Raw genomic sequence first — 18,245 nt, 5'->3', positions numbered from 1 at the left:
CAATCATGATTTTCCCACAGTGGTGTTGTGATTACATTTGAAATTACAAGAAGGTAGGTCCAAAGTAGGGGATGTTACAACTGATTTAAAGACTTCCTAAAGCTCATAATCATAATTATTTAAGTACTTGTCTCATCAAATGTCAAGTATAATTTCAATTGAGACTCCACCAAAACCTTCTTTTTAATTAATTAATAACAATACTAATTAGCTATTCAGCCAGCCAATCATGATTTTCCCACAGTGGTGTTGTGATTACATTTGAAATTACAAGAAGTAAGGTCCAAAGTAGGGGGTGTTACAACTGATTTAAAGACTTCCTAAAGCTCATAATCTTAATTATTTAAGTACTTGTCTCATCAAATGTCAAGTATAATTTCAATTGAGACTCCACCAAAACCTTCTTCCAGTAGTAAAAACCCAGAATCTTTTTACCAACTTTGTTTAAATAGTGTGTTAGCTGTAACGTTATACTATATATATATATATATATATATAAGTGTTCACTTAAATTAATGATTTATTCTCTTTTAATTGTATTGTATCTTGAAAGATTAAAGAGTAATATCTTGATTTCGCTGATATTTTCATTTATTCATTCAATCAGGCTTATTTTTTCCGTTATGTCCAATGCTTGCTTCTGTTTTTCTGAGGGAAACCGTCTTTGCTTTTCCGGTTGTTGATGTTAGAGTTAATTGTTGTTTTTTACTTCATCTAATGCTGACATAAGTATATTTTAAGTTAAAACAAATGTTTTTAGTTCTCATTTTTATTTTTTCTGTCAATTTCCTTATTCCGTTTAATGATTTCGTTATCTTTCAATTATATGCATTTTTCTATTACAGTTGGCATCGTTTTCGTGGTTGTTGATTTTCTTTTGAAACTAGAGTTGATTGTTGTTTTTTACTTCATCTAAAGGAGATATTTGTATTACTTAAAGCAGATTTTTTTAGTTTTCATTTTTACTATTGTGTCAATTTCATTTTTCCAGTACGAAAAAAGCACAATTTGTATTGATAACAAAGTAGAAATTTACAAAAGTCAGCTGTTGTTCAAAACATAAGCCACTTTGGCATTGTCTATAAAATAAAACAGGCTGTAATTGCAGGTACCTCCTACCCTCAAATAAGAAATAGCAAGTGATAAAGCTATTCAATGATTAAACTGTGTATAGGGAACTGAATGAGGCTGTAATTGCAAGTACCTCCTACCCTCAAATAAGAAATAGCAAGTGATAAAGCTATTCAATGATTAAACTGTGTATAGGGAACTGAATGATATAAGCTAGATACAAAAATACACAAAATTACAGCCATCAGTGGTATGCCTATTTTAGGATACAGTATGAACTTGTTGAGAAAAAAACACCATCTATGATGGGGAAGAAAATCCGTCCTCATAGAGGACACTGTTTTATGCCTAGCGGCCAAGCAGTCGAAAAATCTCTAACAGAAGTAAAACCAGACTTCAGTAGTGCCTAGGAGAGAGCCTATATTCCTGGAAAAAGAAGGTCCTCCATGACATAGGTGTTGTTCTCCCAGTTGATTTCCATGTACCATTTACCTGATTCTTGGAACATACCTTTTTTTTGATAATCTGTCAGCTTGCACATTTTGAGATCTGCCTATGTGATCTGTCAATTTCCTGATTCCGTCTAATGCTTTCATTATCTTTTAATTATATGCATTTTTCTATTATAGTTGGCATCGCTTTCCCTGTTGTTGATTTTCTTTTGAAAATAGAGTTAATTGTTGTTTTTTACTTCATCTTATGGTGCTAATTGTATTTTTTAAAGCAGATGTTTTTAGTTCTCATTTCTATTATTCTGTCAATTTCCTTATTCCGTTAAATGATTTCATTATCTTTCAATTATATGCATTTTTTTTGGCATCGATTTGAAGTTTGGTTGGACCCGTAGATATGAGTTTTTACTGAGGGGGAGGCTACAAAAGTTGGAGATTCCTTTCCAGTCAGAAGAAGCCTTACGTGCTGCGGGGTTTAGTAAGACGCCGGATGTTAAATTGGAGGTTCCTATTGGTGTTTGTGGTCGCATAGTTAACTGGATTGACAGCAAAGCTTCCTTTGGGGATGAATACAACCACCGGGTCCAAGGAATTCAACAATTTCAGAGGTTAGATTCTTGTTTCTCCTATCGAAAAAAGATGCTGCTAAAGACAAATATACTAAGTAAAACAAAACATTCCAACTATAGCGCATTGTGGAATTAATTCCACAATGTACTTACACAGTACTCTTTTATCTATATCAGATGACATTTGTGTATATACCTACCTGAGCATCAGTTCTATGATCACTGTTATGTTCGTTAAAATCAGGAGCATTTGATAATTTAAAATGAACTTACTTTTGTTGTAAATGAGAAAAAAGTAGTGCCTGCAATTGTTGTTTTATTGTGGAATTTAAAGTAGATTTCCTTTGGTTTCAATGTCCTCAACTTGGACGTAATGATAATTCTTCCTTTAGTGGCTCACGCAGGGCAAGCACCATTAATGTGGAATGAACACAAACATAGGGTTTGCTTTTGTTGTCCAAAGCTAGAAAAAGAAGCTATTTCCTTCGCAATTTGGAGATTTAGTTATTCTTGTTAATTGACAATATTTTAGGTAAATGCAAACATATTCCCCGAAGAGATGAATGCAATATCCAAGCCAAACAGATGTACCACACCCACTAAATTCTGAAATAACATTATAATATGAACATTCCTTTTCCTCTACTTTTCTAAATGTTTTGTACTCGCATGACCCATGATGGTTCTATCCCCATGCTACCGCTAGAAATTGACATAATATCTTAGGTACAAGTGTCATCCAACATTCTTGGCGATTTGGATTTGTAGGCGCCACCATTTGTTGAAGCTTAGATATTATGACGTGTAAGGTACAACTTTCAAATATCACGTTACCAATGATTCTTCTTGGAATGCAGCATGCATTTCAGTCAAGATGTTTGCATAGGATGTGATGTGTGTCTACTGTTTGTATGATGCAAAGTCTTTTGACCTGAAAATAGTAGCTTCGTCTCCTTGTGACTTATATAATGGCATTCTGCTTCATTTTGCCAGAGTTGTCCGAGACACGGAAATATAGAAACATATGCAGCCCAAATTTGTCTATAGGAAAATGAGAAAACACATGCTTATGCATGCTTCGGAAATAACAGAAAGTATTCCTGATATTTACTAGCAACTCAAGTAGAGTTAACGTGCACATCTATTCAATCTTAAATACATCATATAAGAGATTACAGTGTTTGGACCGCCTCGGCTATCACTAATTGAATTCTCCAATAGAAGGGAAGAGTAAATATTCATACAGTTCAAATAGAACAAAACTTGAATAAAAAATCGGTTGTTATTTGAGTTTCAAGTGGAGAAACCGACTATGATGTCAAGAATTTGGAAAACCCTTCAAGCTTTTGATTATAATATCTAATCGGCATACAGTAAAGGAAACTCTTTCTATTCGAAAAAGAGAAACTTTAAACATTCCAGCTATTGTGAAGATAAAGGGTTTTATGAAAAGAAAGCATGGAAACACTGTCTTTGAAATGCCCCTTGCAGAAACACCTTCAAAATGTAGAGAGTAGATGCCTTTGAAATGTGTAGAAACATGCTTTCATTTCAGTTGCTCCCATAAGAACGTAACTATGCTGGTTGTGTGACAGAGAATTAGATCTTGATCTGGTGACTACAAAAAAAAAGATCAAATTGAAATGTTATGGTAGGGGAGAAAATTGCAGGGGCTAACTCTACTATTACACATTTTGTTTGTCTCTCTCTGCACATGATTTTCTCTCTTTTGGTTGGAAATGAATATTTCTTCGTGCTTTTACATACGTGAAGTTTGGTTTCTTTGTGTATTAGTTGCATTGTAATTACGATAAGCTACTTCAGGGCCTTCATATTGTCCTTATCCCCTTTCTTGTTCCGCTATTTTTGGACTGGTTTGAAGGTCACGCTTACTAAGCCTTTGCAGTGGTTGGGATCCAAAACAGAACTTTATGCTGTTTTTACATTTGCTGTCGTCTTGACACTATCATCTTTAACTCCGATCATTTTTCATCCTCGTTGCAGGTACGTGAACAGATTTGGTTCTGGGCTGGTTATTTATTGGTTTGGATTCGTTGATGAGCTTAATGATCATCCAGATGTTTTATTATTGGATCACTTCCCAAATGATGAAGAAATTTACTGCCTGCCAAGATTGAATGTGTCACCGCGGCCATGACAGGAAATTTGAACAGTAAATTGCCACCTCGAAGAGAATTCCCAGTGAATTGGCCTTACTCGTACATAGAGGAAAAACCGGTCAGATTCGAACCAGCCGGTTCAAACCACACTCAGCTATAGGAGTTGCATAAAATATATGGTGCCATATTGAAAATGAGAGGGCTATTAAGGCTAAGTGAAAGGAATCTCTCTTCAGATAGGAAGTGCATCTACTCCATAAACACGTTGGGCATTTGCTTGAGGATCGAAGATGCGATGCTATAACTAAGAGTTTGAAATCTGAATTGCGTCCAATAATTTAAAGGGTAGAGTGGCGAGCCTGTTCGTAGTTTACATTGTATCCCCAAGTTTTTCATCATGACAAACTTTATTTTTATTTTTTAGTTAGGAAAGTTAGGAAGAGTTGAGAGATCTTTTCTAGCATGGAATTTTCTAGTTTAGTTTTGAAGAAAGAAAGGTGGTAATGTTTTATGTAAATATTTTGATTCGGTTAAATATAAATAAAAAATTAAAATTAAAATTATGGTTTAAGTGAAATTGAAATCATAGTGTTAATTTACTGATAGAGGTTTTTGGGTTTTAGGTTTTCACAATATAGTTGTCAATGATATTTTTATGTAATATATTCTATTTTTATATGTTTTGACAATCTAGTTTTGCGAATGAAATATATATATATATATAACCAACTTAGATCCATTTTAACTCTGGATTTATCAAATATATATATATATATATAACCAGCCTAAATCCATCTTAACACTATATATATATAAAACCAGTCTATATTCATCTTAACTATATTATATATAACCAGCTTAGATTCATTTTAACTCTATATATATATATATAACCAGCCTAGATTCATCTTAATTCTGGATCTATCAAGCAAAAATCGCAAATTCAATAAAAAAATAATAAATAGATGTACACTTTTATAAAATTTAACATTTAAATTATCATGAGAAAATAAATCTCTTATTCCTTAAAGAAACATTTTAGTAATTTTAAAATAATAATAATTATATATGTTATCATTTTAAAAATAAAAACACTTACTTAAAATGTGACAAAATAATAAAAATGCACAGGGTGGGATGATAATAAGGGTGCTTTTGTAAGGTCTAACACAATTTTTCTGAAAAAAATATAGACCAATCTCACGCTATTCTTATTTTGCCAGAAATATTGGCACGCAATAATAATTAACAAATATACTTTATTTATATCTTCCAAATTAGTCATGAATTATAATAAAAATTAATTAATTCTCGTAGGAATTTTAAATTACAATTCTATCCCATGCTCCACCGAGGTAGGATCGGTTTCACTCGGGCCAGGAGGTTTAAACGCCGGCTTCTCCAGCTGGACGGGCGCCAGATGCGGATTTACGAGAACTTCAAGAAGAGCCTCAGGGCCCTTACCGCCCACGGTCGCATGGAGGAACGAGACCAGAATTCCGGCCGCGAACCTCCGCATGGGCGCCAGGGGAGTTTTGCATTTGCAAAGAAAGCACGCCACGAAATCCACGTCGTCGTTCAGGAAATCCTGGTGCCCCTGCTCCAACGCTACGAAATGATAAGCCGGGCCGGGGGTCTCCCGGAAGAACTCTACGTGACCAAGGCCCTTCGGTGCGCAGGTAGGGAACAACCGGTACTCTACCGTCCCGAGGCCCGTTCCGACGATGAGCGTCGGAATTTTGAGGTTCAGCGAATTCCGCGAGTCTGTCAGCAGCGGTGGGATCGTCGGGTGGCCGGTGGCACCGTCGACCGGGTCCAGCGCCGCCAGGGCGGAGAAACTGGGCGGTGAAAAGAGCCCCATGGCCGCGCCGAAGGCCACCTTGCCCCCACGGCTGTGGCCCGCTATCGCCACTCTTCCAAAATCGGGTTTAACCGTTGCCCGCAGATATGGTGGAAAGAAGTTTACAAGTCCAGCCGGCAACCACCTTCGGATGGAAGCCACGTCCAGCATTTCGTCCGTCGTGTTCCAGCCGGTAATGTCATACATCTGACGATACACATATTTTGTTAGGATATATACACAATTCTGACAGTAATAGAAAGTTCTGCGTATTTTATTTTGCTACGATATATACACGAAGCTAATAGTTACAGAAATTACCGCATATTTTTCTGCAATTCTGTGAAATCAAAATTAGCTAAATCCATGTTTTAGAGAGTTTATTGAGTGATTAAGAGTATGTATTTTTTTGTTAAGAGGTTATATGTTCAAAATCAGAGCTAAGAGAGTCTGTATGTTTGGTACATTAGAAATTATTATTGCGAAAAAGCAGATCTATAGTTTCACAAATAAAAAATTTCATACCAATGTGGTGTCTAACTTGCCCATTACCTTACAATTGAAAAAAATAAAAAATAAAACCTAAAAAATTCTTTTTCAGTTACCTGTGGAGCTACGATAATGTAGCCATGAGACGCCACGTGTTCCAGCATTTGCCAGTAGAAATAATTCCTGATGGGAAAGTACGCGTGCAGGAACATTACGACGGGATACACGCCCTTCGCCGTGGGGACTGCCACCAGCAAGGGCTTCAAGGGGTCTTCTCCCCATGGTGGAATGTCCAGTCTGCCAACTGAGTAGGGGCCTTTATTGAAAACGTCAACTGACTTCCCCTCAAATTCTGTTATCTCCTCTGCGTGACTCAGCAACAGTGACAGAAATGGCCTGCACAGACATGATAGTATTCAATTTTCCAAAACTTATGTATCACAAAGAATTTTGACAATGAGAGAACTTGTTAAATATAATATGAACCTCTGGCCAAAAACAACTGTAAAATTAATTCCCAGAATTCCATCGTATCCCTCACGATGTAATCTCAATGTACATTAATACTCTCCTTAGTCCTTACCCTAAAAGAAAAATAAGCGAAATCCTCCTCAGACCTTCCATAGCCATGCTCTGTGGCCTGCTCTACTCACACAAAGGGGCATGCTGAGAGTCTTACTATAAAAATCCTCAATCAGTCCCACGTGAACATCCTCCCTACGCTTTTTGTCTTTTTATTATACTACTTGTATGTCCCCACCTTAACATCCTTCTCATGGCTTTTGTTTTATCATACAACCTATATGGTGTTTGGAAGACTTGCAATTATTAAATTTAATTACATAAAAGCCAAATAAGAACTGGAATTTCAATGTACATTAATACTCTCCTGAGTCCTTACCCTAAAACAAAAATAAGCCAAATCCTCCTCAGACCTTCCATAGACATGCTCTGTGGCCTGTTCTGCACACACAAAGGGGCATGCTCAGAGTCTTGGTATAAAATCCTCAATGAGTCACCACGTGAACATCCTCACGCTTTTTGTTTTGTTTTATTATACAACTTATATGTCCCCACCTTAACATCCTTCCCATGGCTTTTGTTTTATCATAAAACTTTTATGGTGTTGGGAAGACTTGCAATTATTCAAGTTATTACATAAAAGCCAAATAAGAACCACAAAAACCAATCCATCAATCATGCGCAGAACGTGCAGTTCCATTTCTCCAATTATTGAAGATAAGTTTCACTATCAAAATCGTTAGGGACGAGTAGTGAATTCTCATCCCGAGTATAATATTTAAATGTGATACCTAAATATAAATATAGCATTTTAATTAATAAATATAGTTTTAGTAAATTTAATTACTATATAATATAATATCATGAGGTGATTAGGATTCTTAACATGGTATATTTGATAAGTAAATTAATTTCGTAAGATTTTTTATTTATTGAGTTTTAAACTTTCACAATAAAGCAATGTTGATATAGATTTTGAAAATTTTGAATTCATTGATATGGATTATAACATAATTTTAATTTATTAATTGAAATTAAAAAAATTATAAATTGGAAAATTTTGTGTTTTGAGTTGAAAAATTGTGCGCAATAAAATTGTTAAAAGTGAAAATCTTGTTATAAATAGATATAAATAATAGTTTAAATAGTTTTTTAAGGGTGTTTTGTTCTAATTTTTTTTTTCTCTTATTAATCTATAATACATGGGCCAATCATGTAAAAAATATAACACCCAACACCTTGACACCTAGCAAAGACAAGCAATAAGGTTTATCTTTGGTTTTAATTTTGTAATGTTTGTAGATTACATTTGCAACATCCCAATTTTTAATTTTTTGTTGATATTATAATTGTAATTAATTATATTGATTTTTTTATGGGTGTGTAAATGTAAATGGGCAAAAAGACATGGATTAGTTGTAATTATAATTTAATAACAATTGTTGAGGATGTGAAGCCTTAATAGAAACCATTAGGAGGGAAGTCAGTGAAAAGAGGTCTAGGGAATTAATCATTGTCATGAAATATTTGGCTAAGCTAATAATTTGGGATTGTCAACTTTCCCAAGAAAATACCTAATGGGAAGTAGTAATAACTACCAACAATTATGAAAGGAGTGGGATAGTGGTACCAAATTCCTCGGAAGTATGGGTTATGTACCCTCCTTTCTGAAGGCTTTTGAATGCCCATATAACTCATCAAAAAATGAAACTTAAAGAGGAGGAAAGATACAAAAGAGAAGCACTCATGGGCATGGCAAAGGGCAAAGAAGAGTAGAAGAGAAAAGTAGAGAGGCAAGAGGAGACTCGGGGGAACTAAAGAAAAATCCTATGCATTTTGTAGTTTGCGTAGTTGTGAGAGGCCAGTGTTTGAGTCTTGAACTTGAGCTAGAGTGCCAATTAGATTTTTGAGGAATTTATTAGTGTTATGCATAGAATTATTGGAGGGAAGCATAGAGGGATTCTTGGTTGAGCGGAGAACTCCCTTCAAACTATGTAGTTTTAGAATGGCCAACATTCGAGAAAGCTTGTTGAACCAATGCATAAGAAGCACACAAGAGAAGCATCGAGAGGGGCTCTCTTTGTGTTGTGTAGGCCCTTGGGGGCCATATTGTGAATGAGAACATGCCCTAACCTAATAGGTTGAGAGATCTCATACCAATTTTTGTGTGGATGGAGTGGTCTTCATCCTTACACCATGAATAGACTTGGAGAGATCTACCCTTTCGAGTGCTTGCTCTACAAAGTTGTTGAGAATCCACACATAACTATTGGGTAGACTTTGAGCTTGGCATGATCTTAAGGGAACCAATGAGCTTGATTGGATGAAGGAGATTAGTCTTCATTCCTTCACCACTAATAATGTCGAAGAGATTTGCCCTTTTTGGGTGCTTAATATGCAGAGAAATTGAGGAGTTGCTCATAATAGTTGGGTAGACCCCATGCTCAGTGGGACTCTTAAGAGACATGATGACTTTTACTTGATGAAGGAGAACGGCCTTTGTGACTCCACCTTATAATGCCAAGTGAAAACTTCCCTCATGGCTTCATATGGCTTGGCTCAAGGGTGGCCAATTTTAAGAGATCGCAATGTAGTTGAGTGTATGGTAGGGTGGAATATGGCTCATCCTTCATCAAACATAGACAACCAATGAATTGGATTAGATAAGTACCCTCGTGGACTTCATATTTGTAATATAAACCATGTTAATAGAAAAGAAATGATGATTGATGAAATGTATTATGTTCATGTGCTTGTATGTTAAATGGACAATATGGCCTATATGATGTATTATGATGAGAATTAGCATATCTAATTGTAATGGCTACATGGTGTTTGCATGGCCTTTAATGTGCTCTTGTGTTATGTCCTTCATGTTTATGGATATGAAGCAAATGGTTAACCTTAAGCATAGGATTGATAGATTTTGTCTTGGTTATTACTAATGTCCATGGTTTGTTATTGGATAATCTCTAGGCTTGTTGAAGTGTGTAGATCTTGTGGGTGATATGGGCTTGAGACAAGAATAGAAGCCTTGATCTCAAAAAGGAAGACTTAAGATGAAGAGATTTCTTAGAACATCTAATGGAGAGTACTAAAGAGTTCATTAAATAACTTTGGAGTTGGTGGAAGTCTATTGAAGAAACTAAATGAAAGGCTTGGAGTATGGCAGTGAAATGAAAGAGTATGGATACCTTCAAGGCTAGCAAGGACCCTTATAGTTTTAAGAGTACTCTAGGAAAACTTGTGCCTTATAAGAATCTATTCTAGCCTTGGGGATTGTCAGGCCAAGATGGTAACTCCTAATGCATATTTTCATTAAGATAAACACCAATACCTACAATGGAATGGTGACCCTTAAGATTTACATTCCCGGGTCTTTTCTTATTCTAGGTTTATTGTTTACATAATTTCACCCAATCTTGGAGGATTAGGCATCCAACATTCCCCCGTTTATCTGAGAGGATTTTGTGGGTCCAGACATCATTCTAAGTCTTTCAAACTTTTCTCTTCCAAGCACTTTGGTGAAGATGTTTGCAATTTGCTCATTTTTGGAACAATGTTGTAGGTGAATAGTCTTGGCCTTAACATGATGTCGAATCAAATGATACTTTGTAATGATATGTTTGGTTCAATCATGGAATTTTGGACTTTTGGCCAATTTAATTGCAAAAGTATTGTCAATTAGAAGAGGAGTAGAGTGCACTTTTTTCTCCTACAAATTTTCAAGAATTGTCACGAGCCACACAATCTCTTTGGTTGCTTCTACAAATACCACATATTCTGCCTTTGATGTTGAATCTGTTGGAACTAATTGTTTATGTGACCTCTAGGAGACAACTCCTAATCCAAGACTCATAACATAACTTGAAGTAGATACTCAGTTTTCCTTGCCTCCATCAAAGATTGAATTAGAATATCCAATCAAGTTGAAGTCATCTACCTATGTATATTTGAGTCCAAAGTCTTGAGTTCTTTTCGAGTACTTTAAAACTCTTTTTGCAACAGATCATCAACCCTCACAAGTCTTTTGCATAAACTTGGAAAGGATTTCAACAACAAATGAAATGTCTAGTCTGGTAGTGGTGAGGTAGATAAGACTTCCTACAAGTTTTTTGTACTTAGTTACATCCTCAAATTCATTTCCTTCTTTAGATGTGAGCTTTAAATTTTGTTCCATTGGAGTGGACAAAGGATTGCATTCAACCATGCCAAATTTGTTCAATAATTTTCCAATGTACTTCTTTTGAGAGAGGAATATATATTTCTAATGTTGGGTTACTTCAATACCCAAATAGTAGTGAAGATGTCCCAAATATGTCATCTCAAATCCTTTCTTCAATTCTTTCTTTATGGATGCAATATAATTTTCATTTTTCCTTGTCATCAACAAATCATCTACATATACCACAAGATAGACAACAATTTTGCCAATTTTCTTAACAAATAAAGTTGCATCATCAAGATTAAAGTGTTTGAAATTTAGTTTCAAAAGATGCTCAATCAATTTTTCATACCAAGCTCGCAATGTTTGTTTTAGGCCATACAAGGATTTGATGAGTTTACATACTTTATGCTCTTGTCCCTTCACAACAAAACCTTCTAGTTGAAACATAAAAACATTTTCTTTTAGGTCTCCATTCAAGAAAGCAGTTTTTACATCCATTTGATGGACTTTCCATCCATTATGCGCTGCTAAATCAAGAGAGTCTAGATGGTGGCCCCTTTAGCTGTGGGGGAAATGGTCTCCTCATAATCGACCCCTTCTTTTTGTGGAAATCATTTTTCCACAAGCCTTGCTTTGTGCTTGTCAAGTGAACTATATGATTTATACTTGTTCTTGAAGACCCTCTTGCAACCAATTGGTTTAGTTCCAAATGGAGGGTCCACCAGCTTCTAGGTTTCATTCTTTATGAGAAAATCATATTTTTTTGCATTGTTTCTTTCCATTCATCATGAGAAACAATGTCTTTAAAAAAAGTTGGTTCAAAATTAATAGACAAATTTAATTCACAATAATAAGAAACATTTATATCAACAATCGAATTTGAATCATTACATAACCTCCATCCTGTCTAATGGAACTTCTAGTTCAAGTCTTTCCAACCTTGTCAGGATAACGCTTTCAAGTGTCTTAGTGAGCCATTTTGAAGGGCCTTTCTGAGATGGTCTAGGATGTTTTGTTGATTGACATGGGATTGCATCAAGATTTAGCCTTCCAATCCTCTTAATCACATCACTCAAATTGTCTTCTTGATCGAAAGAAGTGGTTGGAACTTCATGAGGGAGAGAGTGCTTCAGAAGGAGATTCCATAGTTGATCCACGATAGGGATCCCCCCTTTAAGATGTGGAATCTCATTATCAAATTTCCAAAAGTCATTTGCATGATTAAATCTATCCAAATAATCATGTTGCCACTCAACAACAATGCCAACCTTGGAAAATTAAAGAAAAATCACATCTTTAGACAATATAAACTTCTTATTTACCTCATTTTAGAGACAATATGCTTTGAAGGTATATGACTACCCGAAGAAGATACACTTTCGACTCCTTGCACCAAGTTTGTTTCTTTGTTCCTTAGGAATCAAGGCATATAAAGTGGAACCAAAGAACTTTGCCATCAAACATGTGAATAAAATGTCATTGCTAGTGAATGTGAACAAGGGATATTGTGTTTCTTCGTAGCTCTCAAAAGTAGAGCACATTATACAGAAGAAATTCATGGAGTCTAACCAATTTGAGCCTGATGGTGCCAAGTTCAAATGGTTTGAATCTTGACTTGTCTACAAAGTATCCAACTCCATCTACATTATCACTACATTCTTCAAAAAATGTTTCTAAAAAGTCATCTGGTAGGCTACACTTGTATCAAGAAACCATGCATATTTCCAAGAAGTAAATGAAGTATGAAATAGGTCTTCAGTTATTCCAATATTGCAATGTGCCAGAATATAATGAGCAGATTTAGGTGCTTTACTTTTACCTGGATCTAACATTTTGCCTTTATCTTCATTCGTTCTTGTTGGATTCTGTCCCAAGAGAGCTTGCATGTGGATGCATCATGTCCATTTATTGCAACGAATACAATGGAGATCAAATTTCCCTCCTTGATGATATTTACCTCCTGCCTCCATTCTTCTTCTTCGACGTCCTCTTCTACCACCTCTTCCTTTAGAAGAATCTTGTGTTTGATTTCTCTCTTTTTGTGCAAGACACAGTTTCTTCAGAAAACTGAGCAATTTTCTTCCTCTTCCCAAACAATTTCTCCCTTTCTGGAAACTTCTCCACAAGAGTGTACATAATATTCTTAGGTTGGGCACTAGCTTATAAGGATTCAAGATAGTGATAATATTTGGAATAGAGAGCCTTAAGGAAAGTTGTGAGAGGAATGTCCATTTTAACTCTAATGGCTTCTACATCATGCATGATAGCTCTAATTTCTAAGGATAGGGATAGGGGATCATCATCCTTCAACTCTAGGTTGAAGAGTTTGATCATCAATTGGACTACCTTGAGCTTTGAGTTTGAGTCATATAAGTCTTTCAACTTCTTTAATGCATCAAAAGCATTGGTAATTGGAATAATATGGTGACTCACCTCTTCGTTGATAGAAACAACTATCATGGCATAAGATTTGTTGCTCGTGTTCTCCCATATGGCGAGCTCTTTATATGAAGTGGGCTTGGCAGGTGGATTGTCATATTTTCCTTCACAAACACCTTTTCATAAGTCATTGAAGATGAGGGTGTCTCTGATTTTTTTGGACCATTCATGGTAGTTCTCTTTGCCAGTGAGAACTTCTCCAACAATGGAGATGAGAGAATGCATCTTTAATAATGGTCAAGCAAAAGAATTGTTGCAATAATAATTTTTTTGTACATGATAAACGAATTCTATCCAAACTTGGTAAACAATATTATAACAAACAATGTGCACCAATAAACAATGACTAGTGTGCAACAGTGTTAAGGAAATCAATATGATAGTGAGGCTCGTATATTAAGTATTACTATTATCACCAACAATGTTCCATCAAGGATTATGCCTCCTATATTGTTCTATGACAAGGTTAAGAGTGCATCTCAACATACTTTGATATGGAAAATATACATATGATCCCCTTGATTTCCATTTGAGTATCATCGAAATATGTCTTGTTGCTTTCCAACCCTTAGAAAAAGCAGTAGTCTAACCAGATTGCTTTTTTTCCTTGAAAATTATGGAAATTTTGATAAAATTTGGCAGGGATTTTTGTAAATACAGGTTATTGCTGTAATTTCTCAAGATTTTGGGTGCCCCAGTGGTTTTTGATAGTGCTGAATCTATTTCCACCATAAAAAACATAATTCAAACATTGCTACTGCAATATTTTTTGAATTTTTTTGCTCAGATTCTGGCCACTTTTGGTCATCTGGGCAAATCCTTTGCCTCGGTAGATGACGCCTTAGAAGAATGGTCACAGATTCCCTAATTACGCTTTTGAAGGGCCTTTTAAATATAAAAAATGGTGTTGGAATGGTGCCCATAAAAGTAGATCTGAGAGCCACCAATGACAACTAAGGAGAATTAGTTCTACCCAAGCTAGGGCTAAGGATGCCCAAGGATTTTTACACGAATTTGAACTAGTGCAAGCTAGCGCAATAATAAAATGCCAATCGTGCAATAATAAGATGACTAGTGTGTGCAGTCAAGCTTCAAGTTCACGTTGTTCACTGTCATTATCGGTCCTTAGGCCTTACTAGCAGACATGCACACAACTCTTTAACAACAAACAATGTGGAACTCCAAAGTTCCAATGACTTGAAGGTTACATTACGCAGTTGCGCACTACATCATAAAAATTACATTGTGAAGAGACACCACTAGAGAAATTTGAATGTTAATATGATGTAGAAATTCACAGTTGCATGTTACAAGCAAGTGATCTCCTTCAAGCATGGGCCTTTAGAGGCTTTTGCTACGACAAGGCCAGGATCTACATTACAATGGAGATAACATTTAACCGTTTGAATGTACATGTTACAACAGATAGGGGAATGGGCACACAACAATAAGAGATACAAAGCGAAGAGGTGTTTCTGCTAAGTCAAGGAATCATAGATAGCTTAAACAAAAATAGATGGTAGAGAAGCTATAAGGGCAGTGGAATCAAATTTTGGGACCTGAGCTCTGATAGGATGTCATGCCAGGATGGTAACTCCTAAATGAATATCTTCATTAAGATAAGCATCAATATATACATTGGAAAATGAAATGAAATGAAATTTTAACGTCCACGAGACTAGATATAGTCTATGGGACCACTAACTTCCCTGATTTTTGCCTTTTCCAATTCAATCTTCTTATTATTCAAATTAATGATGAGCTGACCCAACCTTCTAAAAGTCCCCTCACTGAAAAGACAATGCCAAGGAATCGATGTTATCATATTTTTATAACTATCTTTGATGTCTCTGAAAGCATCACATCCAAAATGAAATGTTTTCTGATTCCACTACTCCAGAAGTGTAAAAAGTACACACTCGTTCTTCCCAAGCTTCTTTAGGTATTTTCCATCGGCCTGTTTCGCACCGTAGTTGATGCGAGTTAGTTCTTAATTGAGCTATAAGAATCTTTTCTCTCTATTGAATCCTAGCTCCAATGTACTCTTTTTGTTGGAGATCAAAAGTGGGGTTGGATTCTTGAACATAGTATTTCTTCTTTCTGCCCAATTCTGTTCCCATATACACTTGCAAAACTTCTTCATAACAAAACTCTTTAAATCCTTGCTATTTGTGGGACGTGCATTGAGGTAAATATTCCATTTTTGCATCCATTTGTTGTTTTGTCTCATTCATGATTTCTTTCTTTCACTCATTCCTTCATTGAAGATAACTTTAGGCCATCTATCTTTTCCCATTTGTTCAATTCTTTATAGATACATTATGAGAGGCACCATAGCAATTGTTTCGATGGAAGTTGCTATTGTTTCACTCAACATTATCTCATAAGAAACCAAAAATTTTATTTTCAACTTCTTCATGATTAAGTCTATTTGGATTTTCTCAATTTGCTTCCATTTTGAGACAGGGATGATGCTAGCCCACAATTCACACCCATACAATATCACTGGAGAAACTAGGAGCCCAAAAATCATTTTAATTGTTTTCCAATCCCATAACTCTGCCTCTCTACATATGTTTTGAAGAGCATATAATGCTTTCCACCCTCCTAAAATTCTCTTCTTTCTACAGTGCTCCCAATTAAGCTTGTTGTTGAAATCAATCCTGAGGTACTTGTATTCATTTACTTCTTCAAGAATGTTGCCTTCAAAGAAGAACATATGCTGGCTCTGCTTCTTTTTATTTGAGAAAATCATTATTTTGGTCTTGCTGGTATTGACTTGCATCCCCACTGCTTTACAAAAATGCTCAAGAGCATATAGGTGCATCTGCAATCCCTGGGCCGATTTAGCAATCAATACAAGGTCATCAACATATAAAAGAAGCTTTATCACAAACTCCCCCAACCGAACACCATCCCCACCTTGCAAATTTATCCACTCTTCCAATTTATCAATATATAAACCAAAAATAATAGGGGATAAAGGGAAACCTTGCTTGACTCTAATGTCACTTATAAAGCTTTTTGAAATGCCTGCTGAAGTTCTAATTTTGACTTTCACATCTTCATAAAGCCTATGGACAACAACTCTATAATGCAAAGGAATTTCAAGTTCTTCCATTCTACTCCACAACTTATCTCTAGGGACCATGTCAAATTCCTTTTTCAAGTCAAAAAAGCAACAAAATATTTCTTCTTTCCCTCCAAAACCTTTTCAATAATGTGTCTCAACGTGATACCATGATCTACTGTAGAATGTTTCAACCTAAAATCTGCTTGCCCTTTTTCCCTCTTTTCTTTGACTTCCACCCACTTACGGATTCTAGTTTCTACCATGTCACTCAAGAGCTTTGCAAACAAAGGATTGATCATAATGGTTCTATAGTTGGAAGGATGATTAATGTCTCCACTTTTTAAAAAGGGGTATTGCTAGACTAGTTGTCCAATCTCTTTGGAACCCTTGCCGAATGACGTTGTTGAATATTTCCATGATGTGCGGTGCAAGAATGTTTATTTCCCACTTTAGGTATTTTGCTTGAAGTTCAACCAAGTCCTTTGCTTTTCCTATTTTCAACTTCTTAATTCTTGTCTCTACTGGGAATGGTGACCCTTGGGATTCACACTCCGGGTCTTTTCCTATTCTAGGTTTATTATTTAGGTGTCCAATAGGGACAAACTAAGAAAAATCCCTTCCACAAGCTTGCACCTTACAGAAATTTGAGGATTGATTCCCCTTGAATTTTTGGGTTATTTGGAAATTTCGGGTTTGGGGATCCCTAACCTCATCCCCTACATATATCGTTGACAAGGGAGTTGCAATCAAAGCTTAATTGGAAGGGAGGGCATAAGCCCTAGATTGGAAAATCTTTGGGCTATCAAGTCCCAAGGGTCAGACATTGCAACCAAACAATAGTCACAAGTTCTCTACATTATTGAACTCGATATTGCTAGCAGGAAACATAACCCCTTTTTCGTCAATGGATTGTGTATCGAAATTTTGGAAATTTGCTTATCTATTGCTGGTGCAGAATTAATCTAGGGTTCGACCCTTTAACATTGGAGATTTTATATTAAAGAGAAAAAGTGAACTTTTGAAGGTTGGAGTCCCTTATCATTAGCCCTTGGTCCAATGGCCAATGGGAGTTGTGACTAGGATCCTAGCTGAAAGAGGTTATTGGTCTTTCAACTATGGGTATTGGAATTTCAAGAGGCTATTGATCTTTCAACTATGGGTTGGTCAGAGCTCCAAGACCAACCCCACCCTCCCTCTTTGGGATCTAGACATCAAACACACATAGGTCATCTAGATGTCCTCCCAAGCATCTGCCATTATATGCCTTATCTCTTCTTAATAAACTAGATATATCCATTTGTACAAGCATGCTTCCCAAGTGTTCATCCTTCTTCATGGAGAGATTTACCTGTTCAAACACAAAACCTAATCAACAATATATATACAAGTAAACACAAACTTTCAGGCTCCTCAATCATCCTGATGCCACTTCTTCTTTCATTTTATCAGCAACATCAAGACATCCTCAATACATTATAGTACTTCCTTTTATTTTCTGATTT

General features: G+C 35.8%; 2 protein-coding genes across 2 annotated transcripts in view; one reads left to right on the top strand and one right to left on the bottom strand.

Annotated features, from left to right (window-relative positions):
* The window catches only part of LOC149225721 (uncharacterized), an 83,660-nt gene extending 78,922 nt beyond the window's left edge, over window positions 1-4,738 (top strand). The window contains exons 3-4 of the mRNA XM_089375140.1: window positions 1,919-2,131; window positions 4,097-4,738. Coding sequence (XP_089231266.1) covers window positions 1,919-2,131; window positions 4,097-4,250 — 367 coding nt within the window. The 3' untranslated portion in view covers window positions 4,251-4,738. The remainder of the gene's footprint in view (window positions 1-1,918; window positions 2,132-4,096) is intronic.
* Window positions 4,739-5,472: 734 nt separating this feature from the next.
* LOC149225720 (chlorophyllase-2-like) lies at window positions 5,473-7,262 on the bottom strand. The gene is made up of 3 exons (XM_089375139.1): window positions 7,125-7,262; window positions 6,658-6,937; window positions 5,473-6,259 (listed from the first exon to the last, which is right to left on the bottom strand). Exons 1-3 carry the CDS (start codon window positions 7,169-7,171, stop codon window positions 5,540-5,542), a joined length of 1,047 nt encoding a protein of 348 aa, XP_089231265.1. The 5' UTR covers window positions 7,172-7,262; the 3' UTR covers window positions 5,473-5,539.
* Window positions 7,263-18,245: the final 10,983 nt, after the last annotated feature.

This window comes from Pinus tabuliformis, chromosome J (genome assembly GCF_031772625.1).
Source record: "Pinus tabuliformis cultivar Carrire ecotype Pingquan chromosome J, CPIR1, whole genome shotgun sequence".
Lineage (NCBI taxonomy): Eukaryota > Viridiplantae > Streptophyta > Pinopsida > Pinales > Pinaceae > Pinus > Pinus tabuliformis.
Note: the sequence above shows the minus strand (reverse complement) of the source record. Positions and strands in the feature narration are given on the sequence as shown.

Bases quoted from the DNA above. Each gene is read 5' to 3' on its own strand.
- LOC149225720 (XM_089375139.1), bottom strand. From the start codon at position 7,171: ATGGCTATGGAAGGTCTGAGGAGGATTTCGCTTATTTTTCTTTTAGG. The intron at 6,938-7,124 runs GTAAGGACTAAG...ATGTCTGTGCAG, and splicing joins TCGCTTATTTTTCTTTTAGG to GCCATTTCTGTCACTGTTGC. The intron at 6,260-6,657 runs GTAACTGAAAAA...GTGTATCGTCAG, and splicing joins ACATTATCGTAGCTCCACAG to ATGTATGACATTACCGGCTG.